Raw genomic sequence first — 26,689 nt, forward strand, 5'->3', positions numbered from 1 at the left:
TTATCTTTCAAAAGTTTCCAAGTAGACCGGGGGTCCTAATGTTATCGTTCCCTAACTCTGGTACTGATCACAATCCAGCGCCGGTATGCAATTGCTAAAGTTTTCTAAAACTTTCTAAATGCGTGAGTGGATTGGTAAAATGCCATAAATGTTTTCATTTGGATACAGATGTTTGAAATTGTTATTAGCTTAAAATCAGGTGTATAAAATACAAATGGTTCAGCGCTGAGATGTATCTTGGAGTGGGCTGAAGGCAGCAACACAGCCTTGCCAGAAATGTATCCTTTCTGGTTTGAGGTTCAGATCGTGATGGTGCCTTCACAGTCCGATATTTATGTAAAAAAGAAAACCTGAGCTGAGATATTATTTATACTAATACTTTCTGTTATTGTTTATTTGACCTATCTTGCTTATAATTATCTAATTTCATAGTTATTATGTTTTAAATTCTCTGAGCCAATGTACATTATTATACCTGTTGTAACTTATGTCATATGTCTTGAAACTACACCATGTTTTCATGCGCAACTCCTTTACTTAGACGCCATGTTATTGTGCCCAACTCTTTTACTTAGACTCCAATGATTTTGGAATAATTTGTTCAGTATGCTATATTTCTTTATATACCCCTTGTTTCAAATAAGCCATTTGTCTTTTTAGTAGCCTATATCCCCCTCTTCATAATTATAGTTTAAGGTTATTTATTTGTGTATAGTTGTGCCTGATCATTATCATGTGATTTGGAACAATGCTGTATTATTGGCGTCTAGTTCTTTAATTTGGGCTTCATTTTATTGACGCCCATATCTCTAGCTACTATACGCTTTTATAGAACACTTGTTTTTATCCCTCAGTAACCTCCTTTCGATACTTGCCACTATCCCGGTGCTAAATGTACATCAATTAAGTAAACTGCGACCACGTGATGCAGAATGACATTTTGCCACGACCACGTGATCACACTTTTTATAGCTTTTTACAGCTCTTACCGCAAATGTTAACTTTTTTTTACATGTGATAGAAAAATGTATTATTGTTATCTGCGTTGAAATAGCTTTTTAATTATATTGTGTTATTTGCTAGTTACATTGCGGTCATGTGACTATGATGTCACTTAGCCACAAAATTTAGAAATTGGCATTTCTACATATATATCGAGGACTCTAGAAGTTTATGTACACTTTGGAAAAAGGTGAAGTGTTAGATTTTTTAAAACTTGTTTTATGTGTTAAATAAAGCCTTGGATAACATTCAACAATTTCTACATCATTATCTGGATCTTATGTTCAAAAGTTAGTGTTTTCACATATTCATGTTGAGGATACCACATCTACAGAAATGCTAAAGTGGGGAATATATCACAGAATGCTTCATAATAGGAGTCAATACCGGCTCCAAGACATGTGAGTGGAATTGTCACACATTTTCTTATTCGCTCTGTATATAAACTACTACACTATATTGCTCCAGTTTGTGCTTGTCTTACACACCCTATGTTAATGGAATTCCTAAAAAGAAAATGATCCCTCTTCTGATATCCTGAACTGGGGATTATACTGTTCAGTCCTGCTCAATACTTCAAATTGGAGCTATATTTAGCTCAAAAGAGTGTAAGTGCATTATTTCCCTTTCTTACCAACACCTGCAAGATATACTACACTATCAATTGTCTCCACTTTTCTGTTTCACATAAATATTGAACTATATAGTCCTCACCATCAGTTACCTCTCAAGCCTAAAATACAGGTGTGACGGACCACCTGGTCACCCAGGATTTGTGCATGGCCCCAGCCACCGCCTTCTCCTAAAAATACTATTTTCCCATACTTATTCCCCTTCCAGGTTATGCCTCCCAGCTCAGTGCTCCTACCCAATGGCCCCGAGGACCTCAGACACGGGTAGGTGGTCCCAAGTATAAAAAGGACAAAGTCACTGCAATAAAGTGCACTTGTTTTACCCTTACATTAAACCACGGCTAATGACTAGGGATGAACTATAAACACTCGGGAGCTATTCACTAAGGGGGAAAGGGAGTCTTTGACACTCCAGTCACCTAGAAGTAGTCTGCCACATCAGTTGTAACTTCATTCTTTAATGATTAATTGCATTATGTCTGTATTAATACACAAACATCATAAGGTTAATGACAAACAAAATGGGCTCATACTGGTAACACCTGACTTGCAAGTTTGACTCCTTTTACTTGTATGGCATTAACCTGCCATATTCTAATTCAACATTTATAATGCATGTATATTTCTTTAAGTATGTTCAAATGAGAAATTTTGAGTAGAGGGTGCACATGTATTTTTTTCTGTATTTGGGCTGTGGATTGTCTCATTAATCAACTTTTCAGAATTAGTGACAAAACATAACACAATCTGTCAGAACACACAACCCGTGCCATGGCTCTTCATCTCACTGTCATTTTCAATCAACCTTTTTAGGTTTTGTGCTGCAGTGTTACACCGTCATATTAACCCTTCCCATTTATTATATTACCTTGTGGCACATTTTGCCTTGAAAAGATGTGCCCCATCATGTATAACCCGGGTCTGATACTGGCTCTTTCTACACATCGGACATGTCTTTTTACCAGTGAATTTTTCAAACGCCTGCAGGCAAACCTGAGAACAAGACGTGGCAGAACAGACGTTTCACATTTAACCCATCAGGAAAGCACAATATTAAAAAAAATAAAAGAGCTTGTAAATGTTACAAACACATTTTTCTAAGGCTTCTGTCTGTATGCAACTCATGATAAATTATGATAAGAAAAGAGGACTCACAGAAACAGTTAAAGAACAATACATGGAAATTAAGTATATAATTAGTATTTCTTGAAAAAAAGAGTCTTGTAAATCTATTTTTCAGCAATTTTATCAATGCTACATCTACATTCACCCCTTGTGCAGTAAAAAAACTCTACGCCCTTCATCCATTTTTAATTTGTTGTAATTAATACAGTTCATTTAGCGTTCATTGCACCTCGGTGTGGTGGGATGTGACATGAGTGTCTACTGCAATTTTTTCAATTTCTAAGAAATGTATCTTACCCTGTGGAACACATGGGAGCATGACAGCAGCACCTATGAAATAAATAAGCATCGTTTAACCACTCATCAAACATTTCTCAATTGATCTGTAAATAAAATCAACATTTAGTAGCTATTCCCTAACAATCCATAATCTTTTTTTTTTTTTCCCCTCGCTATGTCTGGAACTCCAAACCACAAGACAAACAAAATTGTTAGTTGATTGTTCCTTTAGTTTGTTTTGTGATTCGTCCATATAGCGTTTTTGAAGTTTCGGAATTTGGACAAATCACAATTTATTTGAAATTAAATGCACAAGTCCAGCTGATGCAATGAAGCATTCCGAATGCGAAACGTGGTAGAAATACCTGGGATTGGAGTTGAAAGTCTTCTTTGCATATGACACACGGTTGAGATGAGTCTCCCTGATCAATGGACCTCTTCTTCACTTTTCCCCATTCTTCGGATGTTAGAGGCATGGCAGGTGCCGCAACAATGCCAAGTTTCTGAGCTGTAAACCAAACAAAGTTGTTAAACAATACAGGCTGGCGTTTACAAACACATTTTTCTAAATTACAGTCAACTACAGCACACTTTCTGCTAATACACATTTTTTTCTGTGTTTTCTACATAATAGGTCAGAATGAATATCTAAAAAAAAAAGAAAAAAAAAGAAAAAAAGAAAAAGACTCTCATATGTACTTGATTTCCGGTAACTTATATATAGGGCCATTCACTTGCTTTATTTTTACCAATATGCGCTAGCATGTATTCAGATTATAAGTATCACCCATTGTACAGCGCTACGGAATTTGATGGCGCTATATAAATAATAATAATATATGTATTTTCCATTCATTTTATTCTTTTTTTATTGGATGGTCATAATTTAACTTTTTTTTTTTTCATTTGAATTTTTTTTTGCTTTTTTCGAAAGTAAAGGAGGGTATGGTACAGAAAGGAAAGAAAAAAAGGGGGGGGGGGGTGGTAGTGTTTCATCGACCGCATACAGTACAATCGACAGCATACAGTATAATAGTATAATAAGAATGTGTTGTGTCCGATTATTCGGCAAAGACTTGTCATTCCTCCCTGAACAACCTTCGTTACACCATGAAACAATATAGGATCCCTGTAGGGTATGGCAAAATGTAATATCACAATCAGGGTACAGCTAATTCAGTTTACCCAATCTCCATGTGTCCCACAGGTGCCATGTCTCTGTGACTAGTTTTGTGGAGGAAAATATAGATGTGAGTCTAGTTTCATAGTCTCTCTGGGTATCAATGTCAACCTTAAGCTGCGATATGGAGGGTATCGTAACTGTTTTCCAATGTCTTGCTACCAGTTTTTGGGATGATAAGATACGTCATTTTACTTTTAATTCTAATTTTAATTTAGTTTTCTTTCTTTTGATATGTTGACATGTTTCTTACGTATCCTGTATTTATGATATGTTATTATTATTAACATTTATATTGCCATTTATGTTCTTGTTCTCTTTATTGTGCGCTGCCTACTTTGATTGCAAATCACAAAGTAATAAAAAAAAATAACTATGTATGAGAGTTTAAAAAAAAATAATGTGTTCCTCTCTGTAGCTTTATGTAAACTGATGTGTGCTACAGTAGTACAAAACCACATAATTACTTTCCAGGGTGTGTTGAAATGTAAACCAGGTTAAATTGTTCATGTTAGCATTTAATTTAACAACATGTGAAGTTCAAAAACTTCATTAAGTAATAAAACACATAGTTCTTGCTAATAGAATATCATTGACATTAAATATGTTACAATATACAATGCGGTCAATTCAACTGAAAATCCAATATCGCCTCCTGAGCCCATAGAACACTGCTGTGCAAAGAGAGAATACCGATATAGAACACTGCTCTGCAAAGATCGAACACTGATTATAGAACACTGCTGTGCAAAGATAGAACACTGATATAGAACACTGCTGTGCAAAGATAGAACACTGATATATAACACTGCTCTGCAAAGACAGAACACTGATATAGAACACTGCTCTGCAAAGATAGAACACTGATATAGAACACTGCTGTGCAAAGAGAGAATACCGATATAGAACACTGCTCTGCAAAGATAGAACACTGATATAGAACACTGCTCTGCAAAGATAGAACACTGATATAGAACACTGCTGTGCAAAGGTAGAATACCGATATAGAACACTGCTCTGCAAAGAGAGAACTCTGATAAAGAACACTGCTCTGCAAAGATAGAACACTGATATAGAACACTGCTGTGCAAAGATAGAACACTGATATAGAACACTGCTGTGCAAAGATAGAACACTGATATAGAACACTGCTCTGCAAAGATAGAACACTGATATAGAACACTGCTGTGCAAAGGTAGAATACCGATATAGAACACTGCTCTGCAAAGATAGAACACTGATATAGAACACTGCTGTGCAAAGATAGAACACTGATATAGAACACTGCTGTGTAAAGATAGAACACTGATATAGAACACTGCTGTGCAAAGATAGAACACTGATATAGAACACTGCTGTGCAAAGATAGAACACTGATATAGAAAACTGCTGTGCAAAGATAGAACACTGATATAGAACACTGCTCTTCAAAGATAGAACACTGATATAGAACACTGCTATGCAAAGATAGAACACTGATATAGAACACTGCTCTGCAAAGATAGAACACTGATATAGAACACTGCTGTGCAAAGAGAGAACTCTGATAGAGAACACTGCTGTGCAAAGACAGAACACTGATATAGAACACTGCTCTGCAAAGGTAGAACACTGATATAGAACACTGCTGTGCAAATATAGAACACTGATATAGTTACATAGTTAGATAGCTGAAAAGAGACTTGCGTCCATCAAGTTCAGCCTTCCTCACACCTGTTTTTTGTTGTTGATCCAAAAGAAAAGAAAAAAAAAAAAAAAAAAAAAAAAAAGAAAAAAACCCAGTTTGAAGCACAATTTTGCAACAAGCTAGGACAAAAAATTCCTTCTTGACCCCAGAATGGCAGTCAGATTTATCCTTGAATCAAGCAGTTATTACCCTACATTGAAAGATTATATCCTTGAATATTCTCTCTTTGCAAGTATGCATCTAGTAGCTGTTTGAACATCTGTATGGACTCTGATAAAACCACTTCTTCAGGCAGAGAATTCCACATCCTGATTGTTCTTACAGTAAAAAAACCTTTCCTTTGCCTTAGACGAAATCTTCTTTCTTCCAGTCTAAACGCATGGCCTCGTGTCCTATGTAAAGTCCGGTTTGTGAATAGATTTCCACACAATGGTTTGTATTGGCCCCGAATATATTTGTATAATGTTATCATATCCCCTCTCAGGCGACGTTTTTCTAAACTAAATAGGTTTAAATTTGTTAACCTTTCTATAGAACACTGCTGTGCAAAGATAGAACACTGATATAAAACACTGATATAGAACACTGCTCTGCAAAGATAGAACACTGCTGTGCAAAGATAGAACACTGATATAGAACACTGCTCTTCAAAGATAGAACACTGATATAGAACACTGCTGTGCAAAGATAGAACACTGATATAGAACCCTGCTGTGCAAAGATAGAACACTGATATAGAACACTGCTCTGCAAAGATAGAACACTGATATAGAACACTGCTGTGCAAAGAGAGAACTCTGATATAGAACACTCCTCTGCAAAGGTAGAACACTGATATAGAACACTGCTGTGCAAAGATAGAACACTGATATAGAACACTGCTGTGCAAAGACAGAACACTGATATAGAACACTGCTGTGCAAAGACAGAACACTGATATAGAACACTCCTCTGCAAAGATAGAACACTGATATAGAACACTGCTGTGCAAAGAGAGAACTCTGATATAGAACACTCCTCTGCAAAGGTAGAACACTGATATAGAACACTGCTGTGCAAAGATAGAACACTGATATAGAACACTGCTCTGCAAAGGTAGAACACTGATATAGAACACTGCTGTGCAAATATAGAACACTGATATAGAACACTGCTGTGCAAAGATAGAACACTGATATAAAACACTGATATAGAACACTGCTCTGCAAAGATAGAACACTGCTGTGCAAAGATAGAACACTGATATAGAACACTGCTGTGCAAAGATAGAACACTGATATAGAACACTGCTCTGCAAAGATAGAACACTGATATAGAACACTGCTGTGCAAAGATAGAACACTGATATAGAACACTGCTGTGCAAAGATAGAACACTGATATAGAACACTGCTGTGCAAAGACAGAACACTGATATAGAACACTGCTCTGCAAAGATAGAACTCTGATATAGAACACTCCTCTGCAAAGGTAGAACACCGATATAGAACACTGCTGTGGAAAGATAGAACACTGATATAGAACACTGCTGTGCAAAGATAGAACACTGATATAGAACACTGCTGTGCAAAGATAAAACACTGATATAGAACACTGCTCTGCAAAGATAGAACACTGATATAGAACACTGCTGTGCAAAGATAGAACACTGATATAGAACACTGCTCTGCAAAGATAGAACACTGATATAGAACACTGCTCTTCAAAGATAGAACACTGCTGTGCAAAGATAGAACCCTGATATAGAACACTGCTGTGCATAGAGAGAAAGCTGATATAGAACACTCCTCTGCAAAGGTAGAACACCGATATAGAACACTCCTCTGCAAAGGTAGAACACCGATATAGAACACTGCTGTGCAAAGATAGAACACTGATATAGAACACTGCTGTGCAAAGACAGAACACTGATATAGAACACTGCTGTGCAAAGATAGAACACTGCTGTGCAAAGATAGAACCCTGATATAGAACACTGCTGTGCATAGAGAGAAAGCTGATATAGAACACTCCTCTGCAAAGGTAGAACACCGATATAGAACACTGCTGTGCCAAGCTAGAACACTGATATAGAAAACTGCTGTGCAAAGATAGAACACTCATATAGAACACTGCTGTGCAAAGATAGAACACTGATTTAGAACACTGATATAGAACACTGCTGTGCAAAGACAGAACACTGATATAGAACACTGCTGTGCAAAGATAGAACACTGATATAGAACACTGCTCTGCAAAGGTAGAACACCGATATAGAACACTGCTGTGCAAAGATAGAACACTGATATAGAACACTGCTGTGCAAAGATAGAACACTGATATAGAACACTGCTCTGCAAAGATAGAACACTGATATAGAACACTGCTCTTCAAAGATAGAACACTGCTGTGCAAAGATAGAACCCTGATATAGAACACTGCTGTGCATAGAGAGAAAGCTGATATAGAACACTCCTCTGCAAAGGTAGAACACCGATATAGAACACTCCTCTGCAAAGGTAGAACACCGATATAGAACACTGCTGTGCAAAGATAGAACACTGATATAGAACACTGCTGTGCAAAGACAGAACACTGATATAGAACACTGCTGTGCAAAGATAGAACACTGCTGTGCAAAGATAGAACCCTGATATAGAACACTGCTGTGCATAGAGAGAAAGCTGATATAGAACACTCCTCTGCAAAGGTAGAACACCGATATAGAACACTGCTGTGCCAAGCTAGAACACTGATATAGAAAACTGCTGTGCAAAGATAGAACACTCATATAGAACACTGCTGTGCAAAGATAGAACACTGATATAGAACACTGCTGTGCAAAGATAGAACACTGATATAGAACACTGCTGTGCAAAGGTAGAACACCGATATAGAACACTGCTGTGCAAAGATAGAACACTGATATAGAACACTGCTCTGCAAAGATAGAACACTGATATAGAACACTGCTGTGCAAAGATAGAACACTGATATAGAACACTGCTCTGCAAAGGTAGAACACCGATATAGAACACTGCTGTGCAAAGATAGAACACTGATATAGAACACTGCTGTGCAAAGATAGAACACTGATATAGAACACTGCTGTGCAAAGATAGAACACTGATATAGAACACTGCTCTGCAAAGATAGAACACTGATATAGAACACTGCTCTGCAAAGATAGAACACTGATATAGAACACTGCTCTGCAAAGATCGGACACTGATATAGAACACTGCTGTGCAAAGATAGAACACTGATATAAAACACTGATATAGAACACTGCTGTGCAAAGATAGAACACTGGTATAGAACACTGCTCTGCAAAGATAGAACACTGATATAGAACACTGCTGTGCAAAGATCGAACACTGATATAGAACACTGCTCTGCAAAGATAGAACACTGAAATAGAACACTGCTGTGCAAAGATCGAACACTGATATAGAACACCGCTGTGCAAAGATAGAACCCTGATATAGAACACTGCTGTGCAAAGAGAGAACTCTGATATAGAACACTCTTCTGCAAAGGTAGAACACCATATAGAACACTGCTGTGCAAAGATAGAACACTGATAAGGAACACTGCTGTGCAAAGATAGAACACTGATATAGAACACTGCTGTGCAAAGAGAGAACACTGATATAGAACACTGCTGTGCAAAGATAGAACACTGATATAGAACACTGCTGTGCAAAGATAGAACACTGATATAGAACACTGCTGTGCAAAGATAGAACACTGATATAGAACACTGCTGTGCAAAGAGAGAACTCTGATATAGAACACTCGTCTGCAAAGGTAGAACACCGATATAGAACACTGCTGTGCAAAGATAGAACACTGATATAGAACACTGCTGTGCAAAGAGAGAACTCTGATATAGAACACTCGTCTGCAAAGGTAGAACACCGATATAGAACACTGCTGTGCAAAGATAGAACACTGATATAGAACACTGCTGTGCAAAGAGAGAACTCTGATATAGAACACTCGTCTGCAAAGGTAGAACACCGATATAGAACACTGCTGTGCAAAGATAGAACACTGATATAGAACACTGCTGTGCAAAGATAGAACACTGATATAGAACACTGCTGTGCAAAGATAGAACACTGATATAGAACACTGCTGTGCAAAGATAGAACACTGATATAGAACACTGCTGTGCAAAGATAGAACACTGATATAGAACACTGCTTTGCAAAGATAGAACACTGATATAGAACACTGCTCTGCAAAGATAGAACACTGATATAGAACACTCCTCTGCAAAGATAGAACACTGATTTAGAACACTGATATAGAACACTGCTGTCCAAAGATAGAACACTGATATAGAACACTGCTGTGCAAAGATAGAACACTGATATAGAACACTGCTGTGCAAAGACAGAACACTGATATAGAACACTGCTGTGCAAAGATAGAACACTGATAAAGAACACTGCTTTGCAAAGATAGAACACTGATATAGAACACTGCTGTGCAAAGATAGAACACTGATTTAGAACACTGATATAGAACACTGCTCTGCAAAGATAGAACACTGATTTAGAACACTGCTGTGCAAAGATAGAACACTGATGTAGAACACTGCTGTGCAAAGATAGAAGACTGATATAGAACACTGCTGTGCAAAGATAGAACACTGATATAGAACACTGCTTTGCAAAGATAGAACACTGATATAGAACACTGCTATGCAAAGATAGAACACTGATATAGAACACTGCTCTGCAAAGATAGAACACTGATATAGAACACTGCTGTGCAAAGAGAGAACTCTGATATAGAACACTGCTGTGCAAAGACAGAACACTGATATAGAACACTGCTCTGCAAAGGTAGAACACTGATATAGAACACTGCTGTGCAAATATAGAACACTGATATAGAACACTGCTGTGCAAAGATAGAACACTGATATAAAACACTGATATAGAACACTGCTCTGCAAAGATAGAACACTGCTGTGCAAAGATAGAACACTGATATAGAACACTGCTCTTCAAAGATAGAACACTGATATAGAACACTGCTGTGCAAAGATAGAACACTGATATAGAACACTGCTGTGCAAAGATAGAACACTGATATAGAACACTGCTCTGCAAAGATAGAACACTGATATAGAACACTGCTGTGCAAAGAGAGAACTCTGATATAGAACACTCCTCTGCAAAGGTAGAACACTGATATAGAACACTGCTGTGCAAAGATAGAACACTGATATAGAACACTGCTGTGCAAAGACAGAACACTGATATAGAACACTGCTCTGCAAAGGTAGAACACTGATATAGAACACTGCTGTGCAAATATAGAACACTGATATAGAACACTCCTCTGCAAAGATAGAACACTGATATAAAACACTGATATAGAACACTGCTCTGCAAAGATAGAACACTGCTGTGCAAAGATAGAACACTGATATAGAACACTGCTGTGCAAAGATAGAACACTGATATAGAACACTGCTCTGCAAAGATAGAACACTGATATAGAACACTGCTGTGCAAAGATAGAACACTGATATAGAACACTGCTGTGCAAAGACAGAACACTGATATAGAACACTGCTCTGCAAAGATAGAACTCTGATATAGAACACTCCTCTGCAAAGGTAGAACACCGATATAGAACACTGCTGTGGAAAGATAGAACACTGATATAGAACACTGCTGTGCAAAGATAGAACACTGATATAGAACACTGCTCTGCAAAGATAGAACACTGATATAGAACACTGCTCTTCAAAGATAGAACACTGATATAGAACACTGCTGTGCAAAGATAGAACACTGCTGTGCAAAGATAGAACCCTGATATAGAACACTGCTGTGCATAGAGAGAAAGCTGATATAGAACACTCCTCTGCAAAGGTATAACACCGATATAGAACACTCCTCTGCAAAGGTAGAACACCGATATAGAACACTGCTGTGCAAAGATAGAACACTGATATAGAACACTGCTGTGCAAAGACAGAACACTGATATAGAACACTGCTGTGCAAAGATAGAACACTGCTGTGCAAAGATAGAACCCTGATATAGAACACTGCTGTGCATAGAGAGAAAGCTGATATAGAACACTCCTCTGCAAAGGTAGAACACCAATATAGAACACTGCTGTGCCAAGCTAGAACACTGATATAGAAAACTGCTGTGCAAAGATAGAACACTCATATAGAACACTGCTGTGCAAAGATAGAACACTGATTTAGAACACTGATATAGAACACTGCTGTGCAAAGACAGAACACTGATATAGAACACTGCTGTGCAAAGATAGAACACTGATATAGAACACTGCTCTGCAAAGGTAGAACACCGATATAGAACACTGCTGTGCAAAGATAGAACACTGATATATAACACTGCTCTGCAAAGATAGAACACTGATATAGAACACTGCTCTGCAAAGATCGGACACTGATATAGAACACTGCTGTGCAAAGATAGAACACTGATATAAAACACTGATATAGAACACTGCTGTGCAAAGATAGAACACTGATATAGAACACTGCTGTGCAAAGAGAGAACACTGATATAGAACACTGCTGTGCAAAGATAGAACACTGATATAGAACACTGCTGTGCAAAGATAGAACACTGATATAGAACACTGCTGTGCAAAGATAGAACACTGATATAGAACACTGCTGTGCAAAGAGAGAACTCTGATATAGAACACTCATCTGCAAAGGTAGAACACCGATATAGAACACTGCTGTGCAAAGATAGAACACTGATATAGAACACTGCTGTGCAAAGATAGAACACTGATATAGAACACTGCTGTGCAAAGATAGAACACTGATATAGAACACTGCTGTGCAAAAATAGAACACTGATATAGAACACTGCTGTGCAAAGATAGAACACTGATATAGAACACTGCTGTGCAAAGATAGAACACTGATATAGAACACTGCTGTGCAAAGATAGAACACTGATATAGAACACTGCTGTGCAAAGATAGAACACTGATATAGAACACTGCTGTGCAAAGATAGAACACTGATATAGAACACTGCTGTGCAAAGATAGAACACTGATATAGAACACTGCTTTGCAAAGATAGAACACTGATTTAGAACACTGATATAGAACACTGCTCTGCAAAGATAGAACACTGATATAGAACACTCCTCTGCAAAGATAGAACACTGATTTAGAACACTGATATAGAACACTGCTGTCCAAAGATAGAACACTGATATAGAACACTGCTGTGCAAAGATAGAACACTAATATAGAACACTGCTGTGCAAAGACAGAACACTGATATAGAACACTGCTGTGCAAAGATAGAACACTGATAAAGAACACTGCTTTGCAAAGATAGAACACTGATATAGAACACTGCTCTGCAAAGATAGAACACTGATTTAGAACACTGATATAGAACACTGCTCTGCAAAGATAGAACGCTGATATAGAACACTGCTCTGCAAAGATAGAACACTGATTTAGAACACTGATATAGAACACTGCTCTGCAAAGATAGAAAACTGATTTAGAACACTGCTGTGCAAAGATAGAACACTGATGTAGAACACTGCTGTGCAAAGATAGAAGACTGATATAGAACACTGCTGTGCAAAGATAGAACACTGATATAGAACACTGCTTTGCACAGATAGAACACTGATATAGAACACTGCTCTGCAAAGATAGAACACGGATTTAGAACACTGATATAGAACACTGCTCTGCAAAGATAGAACACTGATATAGAACACTGATATAGAACACTGATATAGAACACTCCTCTGCAAAGATAGAACACTGATATAGAACACTGCTCTGCAAAGATAGAACACTGATATAGAACACTGCTATGCAAAGTTAGAACACTGATATAGATCACTGCTCTGCAAAGATAGAACACTGATATAGAACACTGCTGTGCAAAGATAGAACACTGATATAGAACACTGCTGTGCAAAGATAGAACACTGATATAGAACACTGCTGTGCAAAGATAGAACACTGATATAGAACACTGCTGTGCAAAGATAGAACACTGATATAGAACACTGCTGTGCAAAGGTAGAATACCGATATAGAACACTGCTGTGCAAAGGTAGAATACCGATATAGAACACTGCTCTGCAAAGAGAGAACTCTGATAAAGAACACTGCTCTGCAAAGATAGAACACTGATATAGAACACTGCTGTGCAAAGATAGAACACTGATATAGAACACTGCTCTGCAAAGATAGAACACTGATATAGAACACTGCTGTGCAAAGATAGAACACTGATATAGAACACTGCTCTGCAAAGATAGAACACTGATATAGAACACTGCTGTGCAAAGAGAGAACTCTGATATAGAACACTCCTCTGCAAAGGTAGAACACTGATATAGAACACTGCTGTGCAAAGATAGAACACTGATATAGAACACTGCTGTGCAAAGACAGAACACTGCTCTGCAAAGGTAGAACACTGATATAGAACACTGCTGTGCAAATATAGAACACTGATATAGAACACTGCTGTGCAAAGATAGAACACTGATATAAAACACTGATATAGAACACTGCTCTGCAAAGATAGAACACTGCTGTGCAAAGATAGAACACTGATATAGAACACTGCTCTTCAAAGATAGAACACTGATATAGAACACTGCTGTGCAAAGATAGAACACTGATATAGAAAACTGCTGTGCAAAGATAGAACACTGATATAGAACACTGATCTGCAAAGATAGAACACTGATATAGAACACTGCTGTGCAAAGAGAGAACTCTGATATAGAACACTCCTCTGCAAAGGTAGGACACTGATATAGAACACTGCTGTGCAAAGATAGAACACTGATATAGAACACTGCTGTGCAAAGACAGAACACTGATATAGAACACTGCTCTGCAAAGGTAGAACACTGATATAGAACACTGCTGTGCAAAGAGAGAACTCTGATATAGAACACTCCTCTGCAAAGGTAGAACACTGATATAGAACACTGCTGTGCAAAGATAGAACACTGATATAGAACACTGCTGTGCAAAGACAGAACACTGATATAGAACACTGCTCTGCAAAGATAGAACACTGATATAGAACACTGCTGTGCAAATATAGAACACTGATATAAAACACTGATATAGAACACTGCTCTGCAAAGATAGAACACTGCTGTGCAAAGATAGAACACTGATATAGAACACTGCTCTGCAAAGGTAGAACACTGATATAGAACACTGCTGTGCAAAGATAGAACACTGATATAGAACACTGCTGTGCAAAGACAGAACACTGATATAGAACACTGCTCTGCAAAGGTAGAACACTGATATAGAACACTGCTGTGCAAAGAGAGAACTCTGATATAGAACACTCCTCTGCAAAGGTAGAACACTGATATAGAACACTGCTGTGCAAAGATAGAACACTGATATAGAACACTGCTGTGCAAAGACAGAACACTGATATAGAACACTGCTCTGCAAAGATAGAACACTGATATAGAACACTGCTGTGCAAAGATAGAACACTGATATAAAACACTGATATAGAACACTGCTCTGCAAAGATAGAACACTGCTGTGCAAAGATAGAACACTGATATAGAACACTGCTCTGCAAAGATAGAACACTGATATAGAACACTGCTGTGCAAAGATAGAACACTGATATAGAACACTGCTGTGCAAAGATAGAACACTGATATAGAACACTGCTGTGCAAAGATCGAACACTGATATAGAACACTGCTCTGCAAAGATAGAACACTGAAATAGAACACTGCTGTGCAAAGATCGAACACTGATATAGAACACCGCTGTGCAAAGATAGAACCCTGATATAGAACACTGCTGTGCAAAGAGAGAACTCTGATATAGAACACTCTTCTGCAAAGGTAGAACACCATATAGAACACTGCTGTGCAAAGATAGAACACTGATAAGGAACACTGCTGTGCAAAGATAGAACACTGATATAGAACACTGCTGTGCAAAGAGAGAACAATGATATAGAACACTGCTGTGCAAAGATAGAACACTGATATAGAACACTGTTGTACAAAGATAGAACACTGATATAGAACACTACTGTGCAAAGATAGAACACTGATATAGAACACTGCTGTGCAAAGATAGAACACTGATATAGAACACTGCTGTGCAAAGAGAGAACTCTGATATAGAACACTCGTCTGCAAAGGTAGAACACCGATATAGAACACTGCTGTGCAAAGATAGAACACTGATATAGAACACTGCTGTGCAAAGATAGAACACTGATATAGAACACTGCTGTGCAAAGATAGAACACTGATATAGAACACTGCTGTGCAAAGATAGAACACTGATATAGAACACTGCTGTGCAAAGATAGAACACTGATATAGAACACTGCTGTGCAAAGATAGAACACTGATATAGAACACTGCTGTGCAAAGATAGAACACTGATATAGAACACTGCTGTGCAAAGATAGAACACTGATATAGAACACTGCTGTGCAAAGATAGAACACTGATATAGAACACTGCTGTGCAAAGATAGAACACTGATATAGAACACTGCTCTTCAAAGATAGAACACTGATATAGAACACTGCTCTTCAAAGATAGAACACTGATATAGAACACTGCTGTGCAAAGATAGAACACTGATATAGAACACTGCTCTGCAAAGATAGAACACTGATATAGAACACTGCTGTGCAAAGAGAGAACTCTGATATAGAACACTCCTCTGCAAAGGTAGAACACTGATATAGAACACTGCTGTGCAAAGATAGAACACTGATATAGAACACTGCTGTGCAAAGACAGAACACTGCTCTGCAAAGGTAGAACACTGATATAGAACACTGCTGTGCAAATATAGAACACTGATATAGAACACTGCTGTGCAAAGATAGAACACTGATATAAAACACTGATATAGAACACTGCTCTGCAAAGATAGAACACTGCTGTGCAAAGATAGGACACTGATATAGAACACTGCTCTTCAAAGATAGAACACTGATATAGAACACTGCTGTGCAAAGATAGAACACTGATATAGAACACTGCTGTGCAAAGATAGAACACTGATATAGAACACTGCTCTGCAAAGATAGAACACTGATATAGAACACTGCTCTGCAAAGATAGAACACTGATATAGAACACTGCTGTGCAAAGATAGAACACTGATATAGAACACTGCTCTGCAAAGATAGAACACTGATATAGAACACTGCTCTTCAAAGATAGAACACTGATATAGAACACTGCTGTGCAAAGATAGAACACTGCTGTGCAAAGATAGAACCCTGATATAGAACACTGCTGTGCATAGAGAGAAAGCTGATATAGAACACTCCTCTGCAAAGGTAGAACACCGATATAGAACACTCCTCTGCAAAGGTAGAACACCGATATAGAACACTGCTGTGCAAAGATAGAACACTGATATAGAACACTGCTGTGCAAAGACAGAACACTGATATAGAACACTGCTGTGCAAAGAAAGAACACTGCTGTGCAAAGATAGAACCCTGATATAGAACACTGCTGTGCATAGAGAGAAAGCTGATATAGAACACTCCTCTGCAAAGGTAGAACACCGATATAGAACACTGCTGTGCCAAGCTAGAACACTGATATAGAAAACTGCTGTGCAAAGATAGAACACTGATATAGAACACTTCTGTCCAAAGATAGAACACTGATATAGAACACTGCTGTGCAAAGATAGAACACTGCTGTGCAAAGATAGAACCCTGATATAGAACACTGCTGTGCATAGAGAGAAAGCTGATATAGAACACTCCTCTGCAAAGGTAGAACACCGATATAGAACACTGCTGTGCCAAGTTAGAACACTGATATAGAAAACTGCTGTGCAAAGATAGAACACTGATATAAAACACTGATATAGAACACTGCTGTGCAAAGATAGAACACTGATATAGAACACTGCTGTGCAAAGACAGAACACTGATATAGAACACTGCTCTGCAAAGATAGAACACCGATATAGAACACTGCTCTGCAAAGATCGGACACTGATATAGAACACTGCTGTGCAAAGATAGAACACTGATATAAAACACTGATATAGAACACTGCTGTGCAAAGATAGAACACTGATATAGAACACTGCTGTGCAAAGACAGAACACTGATATAGAACACTGCTCTGCAAAGATAGAACACGGATATAGAACACTGCTGTGCAAAGATCGGACACTGATATAGAACACTGCTCTGCAAAGATAGAACACTGAAATAGAACACTGCTGTGCAAAGATCGAACACTGATATAGAACACCGCTGTGCAAAGATAGAACCCTGATATAGAACACTGCTGTGCAAAGAGAGAACTCTGATATAGAACACTCTTCTGCAAAGGTAGAACACCATATAGAACACTGCTGTGCAAAGATAGAACACTGATAAGGAACACTGCTGTGCAAAGATAGAACACTGATATAGAACACTGCTGTGCAAAGAGAGAACACTGATATAGAACACTGCTGTGCAAAGATAGAACACTGATATAGAACACTGCTGTGCAAAGATAGAACACTGATATAGAACACTGCTGTGCAAAGAGAGAACTCTGATATAGAACACTCGTCTGCAAAGGTAGAACACCGATATAGAACACTGCTGTGCAAAGATAGAACACTGATATAGAACACTGCTGTGCAAAGATAGAACACTGATATAGAACACTGCTGTGCAAAGATAGAACACTGATATAGAACACTGCTGTGCAAAAATAGAACACTGATATAGAACACTGCTGTGCAAAGATAGAACACTGATATAGAACACTGCTGTGCAAAGATAGAACACTGATATAGAACACTGCTGTGCAAAGATAGAACACTGATATAGAACACTGCTGTGCAAAGACAGAACACTGATATAGAACACTGCTGTGCAAAGAAAGAACACTGCTGTGCAAAGATAGAACCCTGATATAGAACACTGCTGTGCATAGAGAGAAAGCTGATATAGAACACTCCTCTGCAAAGGTAGAACACCGATATAGAACACTGCTGTGCCAAGCTAGAACACTGATATAGAAAACTGCTGTGCAAAGATAGAACACTGATATAGAACACTTCTGTCCAAAGATAGAACACTGATATAGAACACTGCTGTGCAAAGATAGAACACTGCTGTGCAAAGATAGAACCCTGATATAGAACACTGCTGTGCATAGAGAGAAAGCTGATATAGAACACTCCTCTGCAAAGGTAGAACACCGATATAGAACACTGCTGTGCCAAGTTAGAACACTGATATAGAAAACTGCTGTGCAAAGATAGAACACTGATATAAAACACTGATATAGAACACTGCTGTGCAAAGATAGAACACTGATATAGAACACTGCTGTGCAAAGACAGAACACTGATATAGAACACTGCTCTGCAAAGATAGAACACTGATATAGAACACTGCTCTGCAAAGATAGAACACCGATATAGAACACTGCTCTGCAAAGATAGAACACCGATATAGAACACTGCTCTGCAAAGATCGGACTCTGATATAGAACACTGCTGTGCAAAGATAGAACACTGATATAAAACACTGATATAGAACACTGCTGTGCAAAGATAGAACACTGATATAGAACACTGCTGTGCAAAGACAGAACACTGATATAGAACACTGCTCTGCAAAGATAGAACACTGATATAGAACACTGCTGTGCAAAGATCGGACACTGATATAGAACACTGCTCTGCAAAGATAGAACACTGAAATAGAACACTGCTGTGCAAAGATCGAACACTGATATAGAACACCGCTGTGCAAAGATAGAACCCTGATATAGAACACTGCTGTGCAAAGAGAGAACTCTGATATAGAACACTCTTCTGCAAAGGTAGAACACCATATAGAACACTGCTGTGCAAAGATAGAACACTGATAAGGAACACTGCTGTGCAAAGATAGAACACTGATATAGAACACTGCTGTGCAAAGAGAGAACACTGATATAGAACACTGCTGTGCAAAGATAGAACACTGATATAGAACACTGCTGTGCAAAGATAGAACACTGATATAGAACACTGCTGTGCAAAGATAGAACACTGATATAGAACACTGCTGTGCAAAGAGAGAACTCTGATATAGAACACTCGTCTGCAAAGGTAGAACACCGATATAGAACACTGCTGTGCAAAGATAGAACACTGATATAGAACACTGCTGTGCAAAGATAGAACACTGATATAGAACACTGCTGTGCAAAGATAGAACACTGATATAGAACACTGCTGTGCAAAAATAGAACACTGATATAGAACACTGCTGTGCAAAGATAGAACACTGATATAGAACACTGCTGTGCAAAGATAGAACACTGATATAGAACACTGCTGTGCAAAGATAGAACACTGATATAGAACACTGCTGTGCAAAGATAGAACACTGATATAGAACACTGCTGTGCAAAGGTAGAATACCGATATAGAACACTGCTGTGCAAAGGTAGAATACCGATATAGAACACTGCTCTGCAAAGAGAGAACTATGATAAAGAACACTGCTCTGCAAAGATAGAACACTGATATAGAACACTGCTGTGCAAAGATAGAACACTGATATAGAACACTGCTGTGCAAAGATAGAACACTGATATAGAACACTGCTGTGCAAAGATAGAACACTGATATAGAACACTGCTCTGCAAAGATAGAACACTGATATAGAACACTGCTCTTCAAAGATAGAACACTGATATAGAACACTGCTGTGCAAAGATAGAACACTGATATAGAACACTGCTCTGCAAAGATAGAACACTGATATAGAACACTGCTGTGCAAAGAAAGAACTCTGATATAGAACACTCCTCTGCAAAGGTAGAACACTGATATAGAACACTGCTGTGCAAAGATAGAACACTGATATAGAACACTGCTGTGCAAAGACAGAACACTGATATAGAACACTGCTCTGCAAAAGTAGAACACTGATATAGAACACTGCTCTTCAAAGATAGAACACTGATATAGAACACTGCTGTGCAAAGATAGAACACTGATATAGAACACTGCTCTGCAAAGATAGAACACTGATATAGAACACTGCTGTGCAAAGAGAGAACTCTGATATAGAACACTCCTCTGCAAAGGTAGAACACTGATATAGAACACTGCTGTGCAAAGATAGAACACTGATATAGAACACTGCTGTGCAAAGACACAACACTGATATAGAACACTGCTGTGCAAAGGTAGAACACTGATATAGAACACTGCTGTGCAAAGAGAGAACTCTGATATAGAACACTCCTCTGCAAAGGTAGAACACTGATATAGAACACTGCTGTGCAAAGATAGAACACTGATATAGAACACTGCTGTGCAAAGACAGAACACTGATATAGAACACTGCTCTGCAAAGGTAGAACACTGATATAGAACACTGCTGTGCAAAGGTAGAACACTGATATAGAACACTGCTGTGCAAAGAGAGAACTCTGATATAGAACACTCCTCTGCAAAGGTAGAACACTGATATAGAACACTGCTGTGCAAAGATAGAACACTGATATAGAACACTGCTGTGCAAAGACAGAACACTGATATAGAACACTGCTGTGCAAATATAGAACACTGATATAGAACACTGCTGTGCAAAGATAGAACACTGATATAAAACACTGATATAGAACACTGCTCTGCAAAGATAGAACACTGCTGTGCAAAGATAGAACACTGATATAGAACACTGCTGTGCAAAGATAGAACACTGATATAGAACACTGCTCTGCAAAGATAGAACACTGATATAGAACACTGCTGTGCAAAGATAGAACACTGATATAGAACACTGCTGTGTAAAGATCGAACACTGATATAGAACACTGCTCTGCAAAGATAGAACACTGAAATAGAACACTGCTGTGCAAAGATAGAACCCTGATATAGAACACTGCTGTGCAAAGAGAGAACTCTGATATAGAACACTCTTCTGCAAAGGTAGAACACCATATAGAACACTGCTGTGCAAAGATAGAACACTGATATAGAACACTGCTGTGCAAAGATAGAACACTGATATAGAACACTGCTGTGCAAAGATAGAACACTGATATAGAACACTGCTGTGCAAAGATAGAACACTGATATAGAACACTCGTCTGCAAAGGTAGAACACCGATATAGAACACTGCTGTGCAAAGATAGAACACTGATATAGAACACTGCTGTGCAAAGATAGAACACTGATATAGAACACTGCTGTGCAAAGATAGAACACTGATATAGAACACTGCTGTGCAAAGATAGAACACTGATATAGAACACTGCTGTGCAAAGATAGAACACTGATATAGAACACTGCTGTGCAAAGATAGAACACTGATATAGAACACTGCTGTGCAAAAATAGAACACTGATATAGAACACTGCTGTGCAAAGATAGAACACTGATATAGCACACTGCTGTGCAAAGATAGAACACTGATATAGAACACTGCTGTGCAAAGATAGAACACTGATATAGAACACTGCTGTGCAAAGATAGAACACTGATATAGAACACTGCTGTGCAAAGACAGAACACTGATATAGAACACTGCTCTGCAAAGATAGAACTCTGATATAGAACACTCCTCTGCAAAGGTAGAACACCGATATAGAACACTGCTGTGGAAAGATAGAACACTGATATAGAACACTGCTGTGCAAAGATAGAACACTGATATAGAACACTGCTGTGCAAAGATAAAACACTGATATAGAACACTGCTCTGCAAAGATAGAACACTGATAAAGAACACTGCTGTGCAAAGATAGAACACTGATATAGAACACTGCTCTGCAAAGATAGAACACTGATATAGAACACTGCTCTTCAAAGATAGAACACTGATATAGAACACTGCTGTGCAAAGATAGAACACTGCTGTGCAAAGATAGAACCCTGATATAGAACACTGCTGTGCATAGAGAGAAAGCTGATATAGAACACTCCTCTGCAAAGGTAGAACACCGATAAAGAACACTCCTCTGCAAAGGTAGAACACCGATATAGAACACTGCTGTGCAAAGGTAGAACACTGATATAGAACACTGCTGTGCAAAGACAGAACACTGATATAGAACACTGCTGTGCAAAGACAGAACACTGCTGTGCAAAGATAGAACCCTGATATAGAACACTGCTGTGCATAGAGAGAAAGCTGATATAGAACACTCCTCTGCAAAGGTAGAACACCGATATAGAACACTGCTGTGCCAAGCTAGAACACTGATATAGAAAACTGCTGTGCAAAGATAGAACACTGATATAAAACACTGATATAGAACACTGCTGTGCAAAGATAGAACACTGATATAGAACACTGCTGTGCAAAGACAGAACACTGATATAGAACACTGCTCTGCAAAGATAGAACACCGATATAGAACACTGCTCTGCAAAGATCGGACACTGATATAGAACACTGCTGTGCAAAGATAGAACACTGATATAAAACACTGATATAGAACACTGATATAGAACACTGCTGTGCAAAGACAGAACACTGATATAGAACACTGCTCTGCAAAGATCGAACACTGATATAGAACACTGCTCTGCAAAGATAGAACACTGAAATAGAACACTGCTGTGCAAAGATCGAACACTGATATAGAACACCGCTGTGCAAAGATAGAACCCTGATATAGAACACTGCTGTGCAAAGAGAGAACTCTGATATAGAACACTCTTCTGCAAAGGTAGAACACCATATAGAACACTGCTGTGCAAAGATAGAACACTGATAAGGAACACTGCTGTGCAAAGATAGAACACTGATATAGAACACTGCTGTGCAAAGAGAGAACACTGATATAGAACACTGCTGTGCAAAGATAGAACACTGATATAGAACACTGCTGTGCAAAGATAGAACACTGATATAGAACACTGCTGTGCAAAGAGAGAACTCTGATATAGAACACTCGTCTGCAAAGGTAGAACACCGATATAGAACACTGCTGTGCAAAGATAGAACACTGATATAGAACACTGCTGTGCAAAGATAGAACACTGATATAGAACACTGCTGTGCAAAGATAGAACACTGATATAGAACACTGCTGTGCAAAAATAGAACACTGATATAGAACACTGCTGTGCAAAGATAGAACACTGATATAGAACACTGCTGTGCAAAGATAGAACACTGATATAGAACACTGCTGTGCAAAGATAGAACACTGATATAGAACACTGCTGTGCAAAGATAGAACACTGATATAGAACACTGCTGTGCAAAGATAGAACACTGATATAGAACACTGCTGTGCAAAGATAGAACACTGATTTAGAACACTGATATAGAACACTGCTCTGCAAAGATAGAACACTGATATAGAACACTCCTCTGCAAAGATAGAACACTGATTTAGAACACTGATATAGAACACTGCTGTGCAAAGATAGAACACTGATATAGAACACTGCTGTGCAAAGACAGAACACTGATATAGAACACTGCTGTGCAAAGATAGAACACTGATAAAGAACACTGCTTTGCAAAGATAGAACACTGATATAGAACACTGCTCTGCAAAGATAGAACACTGATTTAGAACACTGATATAGAACACTGCTCTGCAAAGATAGAACACTGATTTAGAGCACTGCTGTGCAAAGATAGAACACTGATGTAGAACACTGCTGTGCAAAGATAGAAGACTGATATAGAACACTGCTGTGCAAAGATAGAACACTGATATAGAACACTGCTTTGCAAAGATAGAACACTGCTATAGAACACTGCTCTGCAAAGATAGAACACGGATTTAGAACACTGATATAGAACACTGCTCTGCAAAGATAGAACACTGATATAGAACACTGATATAGAACACTCCTCTGCAAAGATAGAACACTGATATAGAACACTGCTGTGCAAAGATAGAACACTGATGTAGAACACTGCTGTGCAAAGATAGAACACTGATATAGAACACTGCTGTGCAAAGATAGAACACTGATATAGAACACTGCTCTGCAAAGATAGAACACTGATATAGAACACTGCTATGCAAAGTTAGAACACTGATATAGAACACTGCTCTGCAAAGATAGAACACTGATATAGAACACTGCTGTGCAAAGATAGAACACTGATATAGAACACTGCTGTGCAAAGATAGAACACTGATATAGAACACTGCTGTGCAAAGATAGAACACTGATATAGAACACTGCTCTGCAAAGATAGAACACTGATATAGAACACTGCTGTGCAAAGGTAGAATACCGATATAGAACACTGCTCTGCAAAGAGAGAACTCTGATAAAGAACACTGCTCTGCAAAGATAGAACACTGATATAGAACACTGCTGTGCAAAGATAGAACACTGATATAGAACACTGCTGTGCAAAGATAGAACACTGATATAGAACACTGCTGTGCAAAGATAGAACACTGATATAGAACACTGCTGTGCAAAGATAGAACACTGATATAGAACACTGCTCTGCAAAGATAGAAAACTGATATAGAACACTGCTGTGCAAAGACAGAACACGGATATAGAACACTCCTCTGCAAAGGTAGAACACTGATATAGAACACTGCTGTGCAAATATAGAACACTGATATAGAACACTGCTGTGCAAAGATAGAACACTGATATAAAACACTGATATAGAACACTGCTCTGCAAAGATAGAACACTGCTGTGCAAAGATAGAACACTGATATAGAACACTGCTGTGCAAAGATAGAACACTGATATAGAACACTGCTGTGCAAAGATAGAACACTGATATAGAACACTGCTGTGCCAAGTTAGAACACTGATATAGAAAACTGCTGTGCAAAGATAGAACACTGATATAGAACACTGCTGTGCAAAGATAGAACACTGATATAGAACACTGCTCTGCAAAGATAGAACACAGATTTAGAACACTGATATAGAACACTGCTCTGCAAAGATAGAACACTGATATAGAACACTGCTCTGCAAAGATAGAACACGGATTTAGAACACTGATATAGAACACTGCTCTGCAAAGATAGAACACTGATATAGAACACTGCTCTGCAAAGATAGAACACTGATATAGAACACTGATATAGAACACTCCTCTGCAAAGATAGAACACTGATATAGAACACTGCTGTGCAAAGATAGAACACTGAAGTAGAACACTGCTGTGCAAAGATAGAACACTGATATAGAACACTGCTGTGCAAAGTTAGAACACTGATATAGAACACTGCTGTGCAAAGATAGAACACTGATATAGAACACTGCTGTGCAAAGATAGAACACTGATATAGAACACTGCTGTGCAAAGATAGAACACTGATATAGAACACTGCTCTGCAAAGATAGAACACTGATATAGAACACTGCTGTGCAAAGACAGAACACGGATATAGAACACTGCTCTGCAAAGGTAGAACACTGATATAGAACACTGCTGTGCAAATATAAAACACTGATATAGAACACTGCTCTGCAAAGATAGAACACTGCTGTGCAAAGATAGAACACTGATATAGAACACTGCTCTTCAAAGATAGAACACTAATATAGAACACTGCTGTGCAAAGATAGAACACTGATATAGAACACTGCTCTGCAAAGATAGAACACTAATATAGAACACTGCTGTGCAAAGATAGAACACTGATATAGAACACTGCTGTGCAAAGATAGAACACTGATATAGAACACTGCTCTGCAAAGATAGAACACTAATATAGAACACTGCTGTGCAAAGAGAGAACTCTGATATAGAACACTCCTCTGCAAAGGTAGAACACTGATATAGAACACT

At 38.3% G+C, this 26,689-nt stretch overlaps 1 protein-coding gene across 2 annotated transcripts in view; it reads right to left on the reverse strand.

Moving 5' to 3' along the window:
• RNF32 (ring finger protein 32) overlaps positions 1–26,689 on the reverse strand; it is a 117,686-nt gene that overhangs the window by 14,936 nt on the left and 76,061 nt on the right. For both annotated transcript variants that reach the window (XM_063450806.1, XM_063450807.1), the window contains 3 exons: positions 3,404–3,546; positions 3,057–3,089; positions 2,503–2,627 (listed from right to left, as the gene is read on the reverse strand). In XM_063450806.1, coding sequence (XP_063306876.1) covers positions 2,503–2,627; positions 3,057–3,089; positions 3,404–3,546 — 301 coding nt within the window. The remainder of the gene's footprint in view (positions 1–2,502; positions 2,628–3,056; positions 3,090–3,403; positions 3,547–26,689) is intronic.

The sequence above is a fragment of the Pelobates fuscus genome, chromosome 4 (assembly GCF_036172605.1).
Source record: "Pelobates fuscus isolate aPelFus1 chromosome 4, aPelFus1.pri, whole genome shotgun sequence".
Taxonomy (NCBI): domain Eukaryota; kingdom Metazoa; phylum Chordata; class Amphibia; order Anura; family Pelobatidae; genus Pelobates; species Pelobates fuscus.